General features: G+C 40.3%; 1 protein-coding gene across 1 annotated transcript; it reads left to right on the top strand.

The window, feature by feature from the left end:
- Window positions 1–389: 389 nt before the first annotated feature.
- Window positions 390–9,388, top strand: LOC142103926 (nicotinamide N-methyltransferase-like). The gene is made up of 3 exons (XM_075188316.1): window positions 390–562; window positions 2,019–2,226; window positions 8,511–9,388. Exons 1-3 carry the CDS (start codon window positions 406–408, stop codon window positions 8,929–8,931), a joined length of 786 nt encoding a protein of 261 aa, XP_075044417.1. The 5' UTR covers window positions 390–405; the 3' UTR covers window positions 8,932–9,388.
- The last annotated feature ends 1,461 nt before the right edge of the window (window positions 9,389–10,849 follow it).

The following is a 10,849-nucleotide window of genomic DNA, read 5'->3' as shown; positions in this document are numbered from 1 at the left end:
ATCTGCCAGGGATCCAACTGCACCACCTCACATTGTTTTCATCTGAATTGGTGCAGGGGTGTGGAAGATATTCGCCAACAAACAGATAAACATACAAAATTCTTCTTTTATATATATTGCTATATACTTCTCATAGATATATTTGGACAATTTACTGGCTGCAAGGCATGAATTTACAAGCCTTAACTAAGTAATCCTGGATAATTATACAGGTAAAGACACTGACATCCTTGTGGAATAATCACATGTCTACTTAAAATATATATTTATCAGCATGTGAAAACTCAACAAACCAAGTGTATTTTTTTAATTTGTTATTTAGATCATCCTATTAGTGTACTATAAAACATGGTTGTGGGTTTTTCTCCTATTGGAAGAATAACTTGCAGTTGACAGACATCTACAATGGATTCTTATACTGGTACTCTGAAGTATTACAATTCTGATGCATTTAAACAAGATCAATTTATTGAAACATTTTTTTCAGCTACAGTGGATAAAGCAATTTTACAAGAATTAACTGTAAAGCCAATGGAAAAGCTTCATCAAGTATTTTCCTCAGGTATGTATGTAATGAATTATTGAAAGGAATTTGTACCAATTGACTGGTAGAGCTGTAAATTACTTAGACAACACAAAGGAGTACAAATGGCCAAATGCCACAAACTATCTATATGACTATGAAAACTTCACATGCAGCAGAGTGTAAAGTTTGCAGTGTTTGGTGGGCTATTATTATTATTATTATTATTATTATTATCCTTTATTTGTTAGGCGCCACAAGGCTTCCACAGCGCCGTACACAGTACAAACAGTAGACTATACAGGGTATAACAGTACAGAACAATAAACAAAAAGTACCAATACTTCAGAAACTCCAGGCAGGCTGATGCAAAAAACACGGAGCAGAAGAACAGGTAAGGAGACAGGAGGGAAGAGGGCCCTGCTCATGCGAGCTTACATCCTAAGGGAGGGTTAACAGACCAGGCACAAGAGGAGCCAGTTGAGGCAATGGGAGAGAGGGGAGAAAGAGCGGAGGAGATGGAGGTTAAGTGGATGGTTGGTAGGCTTTGAGAAAGAGGTGAGTTTTGAGTGCACGTTTGAAGGAGCACAGAGTAGGAGAGAGGCGGATGGAGTGAGGGAGGTCAACAGTCTGGAATCCCCATATTCTGCTTATCAGATGCAGGGAGGTATATAGTAAAACATGAATGTGGGATGGACACTGGAGTAATGTCACTGTCCATATCACTGGGTTGGTCCCTGACTTGGATTCTTTTATATACTGATACAGGACCTTGCGTCTGTCTTGTGTTGCTTCTAAATGTGATTTATGTGTGGTGAGCTGATACTGTAAATATGTGTTCGATGTGTGCTATGGTCTTTGCACATTATAGACTGTATATAGAATGTATGTTAGCTTTAAATTCTGCATATTAATTATATCTTAAAAGCTACAGGAAAAAGTTGAAAAACAATACAGTCCGTTTGTACGTTGCCACATACTTCTGTTAATGGTTTTTGTTTTAGTAACTTTAGTGTCAATTTTGAGCAGCTTTGTTTATAAAATTAAATATAGTATATTTCCTATTTTTCTATGACCTCTGTATTTTCTATTTTTCACTTTTTAGACCTTTCACTCTTACTTAAATAAAATGTGAGATCCAGTAACTGAAGATATATGTCTTATTATTATAGCAGAACTAATCTTTTACCCATTGTGAAATAACAACTATTTTAACCAAATAGCTACTCTTCATTGTTATCTTTAATACATTTATTCTGTTGTCATTAATTCAATTTTGCAAATAAATTACCAACTCTTTGAATCTTTCTCCCCATCTACCTTTGTGGGGCTCAGTAGTTGTACGATTATAAGAGTAATTAAAAGGTAAAGGGAGACAGTTCCATGGAAGGTCCCTCATAAGACTTACCTACCTTTGTGAAGGAAACTTCATGCTGAATGAAGTTTTTCTTTAATGGAATTTGTTTTATAACAATTGTGGTATATGTTTCTACAGGACATATTGGTGGAGATACGCTGATTGATATATGTGCCGGTCCCACCCTCTTTCAACTGTTTCCCGTCTGTAAGTTCTTTAAAGAAATTACAATTCTAAAATATAATGACCAATGCATCAATGAACTGAGAAAATGGATGAATAATGATCCAGATGCCCATGATTGGCATTATGCCTCAAAAATTTGCATTCAGCTAGAAGATACAAGGTTATTATTATTATTATTATTATTATTATTATTATTATTTTTTTTTTTTAATTATCTTTTAAAAGTTGTACTAAAAGAAAAATATCTGCTTACCTTAATTAAACTTAGATGGTGGTGTGCAAAGTAACAAACTTTTCTAAATTCTTTAAGAGATCTGGGGGTAAATGTATCGAGGTGCGATTTTGCAATTCCAGCGATTTTCTCAGGAGAGTTGAAACTCGCAGATGTATGAACCTGAGATTTCATGCAAAATCGCCAGAGGTGTGTTTCTGTCAAAAGTGCTACTTTCAAAATTGAAAGATATAAAACTCCCGACTGTTTGCCATTCTAGCTATACAAGTCTCAAATGTATGAAGCTGCTTTAAAAAAAATGCTACATACAACATGCTGCATCCTAGAAGCGTGATTACTAAACACATCACTGTTACACTGTTCTGTTCTGCAGCTGTCAAAAGTGTTAAAAATAGAAAAAAGTTTTTTTTAAAAGTGTGGGGTTCCCCCCCCCCCGAGTATTATTACACCTAGTGCTGCCAGCCTACTGCTGGTTTCATGAAAATCAGGGAAAAAAATTGGCGTGGGGTCCCCCTGATTTTCAATTAACCAGCATTAGGCAAACCAACCGGGGTGGGTGACACTATAGCAGGGGGAGATGCGGCAGGGGCCCCCTTGCCATAATGACAACCAACCCAGGCTGTTCAGCGCTGGGATGGATTCCCTAGGGAATGGGGTCCACCCAAAAAAACGAGCAAGCACCCCTTCTAGGGACAACCAGCCCAGTGCTGAAAGCACTAGGGCTCTTCATACCCCTGTGGGCTGTGGGTAGAACGGTAATAAAGGTGATATAAATGTAAAAAAACAAACAAATGCCAGTTTGTTTGTGGAACTACAAGTCCCAGCCAGCCACGGTGCCATAAACAGTGTCGGACTGGGGCATAAAGGGCCCACCGGGGGACTGCAATGCTAGGGTCCCACCAGAGGGGGTGTGGCCAACCATCACAGAGGCGAGACCAGACACTAGAGGGGGAGTGGTCAGACAACAAAGGACAGCTAGCACCATAGTGTAGTATATAAAGAATGCAGTGTGTGTATAAAGAGTACACAGTCTTGACCTGCACCTTAGATTGGGCAGAACAGTCACCAAAAATCAGGATTATCCCACTAGACCAGGCTTGTCTAACCTGTGGCACTCCTGTTGTTGTGAAACTACAAGCCTCAGCATGCTTTGCCAATATATAGCAGCCTATTGCTGGAAGGGTATGCTGGGACTTTTAGTTTCACAAAACCTGGAGTGCCACAGGTCAGACAAGCCTGCACTAGACTCAGAACATTTGACAGACTGTCCTACCTGTTCTTGTCACATTTACCACCTGTGGCTGCTGGTATCTTTAGTTGTGGCTTGTCTGGATCCTGGAATGTTGAGGGTCCTATTTGGAAAAAATAATGGGTACATTTAGAAAATTCCAACCAGCCCCGGCGTTAAATCAATAGGACCCACAATTAATACTTAGGCCTTCCTCCAGCCCCAACATAAAAGTAATAGTATTCCCATTTGATAAACTTATTTCCCTCCCTCCAGACAGCCCCTGCAATAAATTAATCACATTTACGTATAATAAATATACCTATTTCCTGCAACCATCACTGCCATTAAATAATTCATATTCACATTTAATAAATATAACTCATGCTCCTCAAACTCAGCCCCGCATTCAATTGATAGCGCCCAAACCACCCCATCTTAAATTAATACTACCCACTATAAAATTAAATTGCCCCATCTTCACCCTACAAAGAAAATAGCACCCATTATTCAGCCACCACCTACCACACACACATTAAATTTCCACAAGCCCGTTGTGCCATAACACACACATTGCTGTGCCCCTTCATCACCATGCTGTGCCTCCTTATGATCACACTGTGCCCTCCATGCTGATTTTGCCCCCCTTCATCACCCTGTGCCATGCTGTTTTTGCTCCCCCCTTCTCCTGGCCCCCTTCACACTCTGACATGCTGTCTGTGCTCCCCCTTTGTTTTGCCATGATCCCCCTTCGTTTTACCATGATCCCCCTTCGTTTTGCCATGATCCCCCTTCACTTTTCCATGATCCCCCTTCACTTTTCCATGATCCCCCTTCACTTTTCCATGCTCCCCCTTCACTTTTCCATGCTCCCCCTTCACTCTGCCATGCTCCCCCTTTACTCTGCCATGCTCCCCCTTTACTCTGCCATGCTCCCCCTTTACTCTGCCATGCTCCCCCTTTACTCTGCCATGCTCCCCCTTCTCTCTGCCATGCTCCCCCTTCTGTGCCATGCTCCCACTTCTCTCTGCCTTGATCCCTTATTACTTACCTTTTCTATCTTCTTCTTCCTTTTCTTCTCTTCTGTCTTGCCGGCTCTACTCACTGAACGTCTGGCGTGATGACGTCACGCCCGACATTCAGTGAGAACAGAGCCGGCGCCGCGGTCACGTCAGTTTTTTTTTTAAATAAAGTTTCTCGCTCCCCCCACCAAAGAAGAGGGGAGCGATTCAGTCCAACCCTGGCCATAAACAATGTGGGCATGCTGATAATTGTATAGCTACAAGCACCAGCATACCAATGGCACCCAGGGCATGTTGGCACTTGGTAAACCACAAGTGCCAACATGCCCTGACACCCACGACTGGCTAGGACCTGTAGTTCCACAATACAAAATGTGGAAAAAACCACAACACCCTCTCAATAATCACATAGTTTTGATAAAAATAAAAAAAGCCAATAAGGACATTAAACATCCTCAGTTATACCACATACTTTTATTAAAAATAATAAATCCTCAATATACTCACCAGTGATGATTTCTTCTTTCGTCAACAGCTTTTAATCCTAAAATGTGTGAATACTAAGTCCCAATAAATATGTATCCAAAGTCCGGCTTGAAATGTCCCAAAATAATTTGTATCCAAAAGTCCGGCTTGAAATGTCCCAAAATAATCCAAAGTCCCTGCTTGAAATGTCTTCTGTTCTTCTTGGGCAAAAAGCCCCCCTTGTTGCTTGAAGTCTTCTTAACTTCAGCCAGAAGGGCCCCATATTTGTAATATCCAATCCGGAACATGCTTGTTTACAAAAAATAAAAAAGCTGAGACGCCGCCAACAGCTTCTACACTGTAGAGGTTCTGATACGCAATCAGCTTAGCTCTTGTGCAAGATCTATTTATTGTATTAGCAGATTTTCCCAGGCTGTCACTGTTAATTTGCGCGATTTTAACACGCGATTTTTACCCCCCGGGGGTAAATGGATAAATCTTTGTTTTTTGCAAGTAGCCGAAAATCGGCGGCTTTGCAGGGCAGACTTAAAACGGGAATGTCTTTAAATGTAAAACTTGCCTTAAAAGATATTGCCGTTTGAAATCTGTCATGCAAAGTCGCTGATTATTGATGACTTGCGAAAATCGCAGATTGATACATTAACCCCCTGGTCTATGTCAGGGCTTATCAATGTGTATTTCCTTTTGGGGCAGCATAGTAGAAAAACAATTCCAAATGTTATTATTATTATTATTATTATCTTTTATTATTATTATCTTTTATTTATAAGGTGTCACAAAGGTTCCGCAACACCGTACTGAGAACATACAGTAAATGGCATAACCAGACAACAAAGGCAAAAACAGTACACTGCAATATAGGCAAAAACAATATCATACACAGCAAACAATTAGCTTGACCAGCTGTAGAGGGGTTCTCAGCAGGGAATATCCTCTCCCTAGGACATGAAGAAAGAGACTTGAGAGGTGGGGGAGCAAGTCAGCACAAACTGAGCCTGTACCCAGAAGTAAAGGTGCAGCAAACGGGATCAGGGCCACTGATTGAGGAGAGGAGTGAAAATAAATGGGTGTGCTAGTGGCGTAGATTAAGACATGTGGTGGACACAAGGGAACAGGGCCCTGCATGTTAGAGCTTACAATCTAAAGAGAGAGGGAAAGAGTTCAAAAGGAGGGGAGCACTGTGGGAGAAGTCTTGGAGGTGAGTGTGAAAGGAAGTAAAGAGTGAGGAGAGGCAGCATACATCAGCAGAGCAGAACAGGCGGCAGGGAGTGTGGAAGGTGATAAGTTTGGAGATGTATGGGGGTGGATTGATGAGGGATTTGTAGGTGAGGGTAAGGATTTTAATTTGCACTCTGTAGTTTAAAGGAAGCCAGTGCATCAACTGTCAGAGAAGGGCTGCAGAGTCAAAGTGATGGGAAACAAAAATTAGATGAGCAGCAGCACTGAGGATGGATTGAAGTGGGCGGGGCATGCCAGAGAGCAGGAGGTTTCAGTAGTCCAGTCAAGAGATGACAAGTGAGTGTATATGGATCTTGGTTGCATCCAGAGTGAGAAATTATCTGATCCTGGAGATATTTTGAAGGTGGACGTATCATAAGTGGGCAAGGGATTGAATGTGGGGAGATAAGTAGAGGCAGGTGTCAAGTATAACACCTAGGCAGTGAACTTCTGGGACCAAAGAAAAGTACATTTTGTCAATGTCTAAACAGGTGAGGGGAGGAAAGGATATTCAGGAAGCAGGTAAAACAATGAGCTCACTTTTAGATAAAATAAGCTTGAAGAAGCAATGGGACATCCAAGAGGAAATTGTAAAAAGGTGATAAATGTGAATCTGCTGAGCTGATGACATCTTGTTACCCGTCAGCCATTTTGTCAGCTTAAAGACAGCTTAAGTAGAGCTAGTTTGTAGAAGTTATTCATTATTATCTTGCTGTTTGCAAGAAGCTGCGCCCATGACTTTGGATATGACAGACAGGCGATAAACCACCAGCCCTCTTGGGAGAATTCCTGTGAGAATATAGCAAGGTTTGATTAAAGGAATCATGCACAATAATTTGTTGAGCACAGTTAGAGGCGTAGTTTGCTGAAGTACGTGATTTTGTATAATCAGAGTGCTATAAGTATGTGAATTTGTAAGCAATAAAGAAGAGACTATTGAACACTCAGAGCTTGCAGTGTCTCTGATTCTTTCCGGCTGATGAGCTCAAACTTTTAAACTGACGCTTACAGGTGAATTGAATGATTAGATCCTAAAAAGGCAACTGGAGACGTAGGCAAAGAACACCGGAGGAGATGTAGATCTGGGTGTCATCAGCATAAAGATGGTATTGGAGGCCAAAAGAACTGATGAGATAACAAAGTGATGAAGTATACAGGGAGTAGAGGATGAGGCACTCCGTTGTTTTTCATACCACCAATAAAACCAATATAGGATCATACATATACCTTATGAGGTTTCTTTAATCACCACAGAGAAGGAAATTGAACTAGTGACAGAACAAAATATAATTTTACGGGGATCCAACACATAAACTTGAGAATGGATATAGACCAGCAAATAAACCACTTCCTGGGAGAGGACCGCTACCTAAGCTAAGCTATGGAACACCACCGACATCCATAACCAAGTTTAAAATTAACATCACCAGCACTAAACCCCAATACCAGTGTCATTTGTCCTCTAATAGTAATAATTTGAACCCTATGGCCCATCCACTCACCTTTCCTTCCTGCCTATGCATACTGAAACATCAATATTGCAAGCTTTATCATAGTTGTACGCAACATTAATGTTACATACAAAACTGTTGTATTCATTTACAAAAGTGCACAAATGCTACTGGAATTATATTTTTTGTCTATTTTATTGCTAATGCACTTTATACGGGTCACTGCTTAGTTAAATGCATCAAGATAGCGGTGACTATGAGAGCTATAATGGTTGATGTGTCTGCATTCAGAAATTAGATTTTGTGTTTGGAAAATATATAGTTAAAGGAGCTTCAAGGGGTGAAGATACTTTGAAAGGTGTACTCCTGCTTTAGTAGGTTGTTGCAGTACTTTAGCCCCATTAAACAACCTGTGATGATGCATTTCAAGCTTCCAGCTGTACTTTTACATGGAAACCTTTTGCAAAAAACAGTATTACATCATATGGGAAAGTATTGTTTTGTAAAAATGTTGTAGTTAATTAAGATGGTGTTTGAAAAATGATAGCGGCTAAAATGCCAGAGGGAAGTTTTTATACTTTCCACCAATAACTTTTTCATCTGAGTCTGTACCCCCACAAACGGTCACACAAGGCATTTGCATGGAGAATCTACCATAATCAGGAAGTGGGCATACACATAAGTAAGTTCTAGGAAGACATATAATAGGCATATTATCGCAATATTCATTGTCTGCATGCGATGAGGTTAGTAAATGACCTTTAATGTCTATAACTGTGCTGTTGACGTGTTTGTTTTTATTTTCAGTGAAACCTTTCAGGACAGAGAAGATATGCTAAGAAACAAATCGAAATATATTGGGAAGTGTAATCTTGCCAATGCCAATCCTACATGGCCTATAGAGCTACCTAAGGCAAGCTGTGTCCTCTCTTCGCGGGCTCTGGATTCTGTTAGTGAAGATTGCAGCACATTCCTCAGAAACCTGAAAAATATGTCATCTCTACTTCAAGTTGGGGGGTACTTAATTTTATTTGCAGATATCAACACTTCTTTTTTTAGACTCGGGGATGATAAGTACTATGTCTTCAATTACAATGAAGACTTTTTAAGAAAAGCTCTAAAAGATGTGGGGTATATCATTATATGTTATGAAATTATACAACAGGACACTGAAAGTAAACTCTACAACATGGAAAAAACGGTGTTTGTTGTTGCTCAAAAGCAGTAACAATAATTACCAATACAATAATCTTCTTTAACCACTTCAAGAGTGGAGGGTTTATATTTATACCCTTCATGGCTGAGATAAATTATTAGGCTTGTAGTCAGTGGTCAAAGTGGAAATATAGAAGTTGCAGTAGGGAAATATAGAAATGGTTGTATGCAAAATGTAAATCACTGGTACTTGAGAGTTTTACTATCAGAGCAGTAGGAGAGGTGACAGTATGATATACCGCTGTATACCTTCCCACTTCGACTACTGCTGCTACTGGGATCTGGGTACATTCTGAGACATGATTGTGTTTTTATATTCATCTCTTAATATCTAATTATCCAATTATCAATTGTAAAAGAAATATACTAGTCTACTTTGAAGTAAGTGCTACCGTAAAACCAAAAGTGGTATGTCTTACAACAAACAACTTCGACCACTGTATATATACATATTTTCTGTCATCTATATAATAAAGAACCTTCTTTTTCATCTTCAAATGTAGAGTGTCTTTCATTGTGAATTTATATTACAGTGCTGGCGATTTAAAAAAATATAATAGGAATGTAAGTGAGTGGAATTCTATAGTTTTTTAATGAAAGCAATAGGAGAAATGACAGTATGGCACATATAAATCTTCACTTCGACCACTGAGTCCTAGGAGAAAATGCACTCATTTATCATAGTGTAAATCACCATTCAGGGTCCATAAAAACCTGCAGTGCTGTACAAAGACCTCATTTACATCAGTCACTGTCCCATTGGAGCTTACAGTCTAAATTTCCAAACATACACACACACAGACAGAGAGAGACGGAGGTCAATTTGATAGTAGCCAATTAACCTACCAGTATGTTTTTGGAGTGTGGGAGGAAACCGAAGCACTAGGAGGAAACCCACAAAAACACGGGGAGAACATACAAACTCCACACATATAAGGCCTTGGTCGGGAATTGAAGTCATGACCCCAGTGCTGCGAGGCAGAAGTGCTAACCACTAAGCTATCGTGCTGCCCAAGAACAGACTAGCACTGGCTCCTTTTTTAAAGAAAAAAAAAGTACTTTGTTTTTCACATGAAGACAAGATGATGTAACATGGCCTGACGATTGTTTCAGCCTTTACAAACGTTCACCAGCTGTAAAGAAACTGTAACATTCATACACTTTAGAAGCCCCATGGGAGACAAATTGTGCGAACCACAGTAATTAACTAACAACATTAATTAACAAACATATGTGTAAGACATACTCCAATTGCACAACGCACACTAGGGCAGCCTGAATAAATCAGGATTTGCCTTATTAATGATAAGATTTAAGAGATCATCGCCTTATTATCCACACACTCACCCGTTGGACCATAAACTCTCTGCTGTCTAATTCAAGCGACTACTTGTATTATTGTATAATGCTAAATATATCTCTCTGTTGCCCACAGCCTCCACCCTTCCATCTCCCAATATCGTGTACCTATTCCATCTCCCTATTCTAAGCTGCTCACCCCATGCCCCCAGCCCATACTACCCGGCTGCTCTGCCCATTACTTCATAATCCTCCAACTTCCAGCTTCCAATCTCAGAATCCCTGTGATGGTGCACACTCCATCTCTACTTCTTTGACCCTCACTATGCACCCTTTGGAGGTCCCACCATGCCCTCCGGGAGCAATAGACTCCTTTGCTGACCTATGTGCCTTATCGACTCATAGCCTCCCCTCCCAATTTCGGCACCACAGGTCCCTGCCTATTCTGCCGCGTGACCTCCTTACTCTCCCCCCATTCCTGTCTCCTTGCCCCCTTCCTTATTCAACCCCCTCCTATCAGAAATGCTTAAAGCCAAAATTGTAGTTATCCCTAAAGACGGTAAAAACCCGGTAAAATCCCGCTTCACTGCACTAGCTATAAGCCATAAGCCAATCTCCCTCCTCAATCTTGA

The sequence above is a fragment of the Mixophyes fleayi genome, chromosome 1, assembly GCF_038048845.1.
Source record: "Mixophyes fleayi isolate aMixFle1 chromosome 1, aMixFle1.hap1, whole genome shotgun sequence".
In the NCBI taxonomy this organism is placed as follows: domain Eukaryota; kingdom Metazoa; phylum Chordata; class Amphibia; order Anura; family Limnodynastidae; genus Mixophyes; species Mixophyes fleayi.
This window is presented reverse-complemented; position numbering and strand designations above follow the sequence as displayed.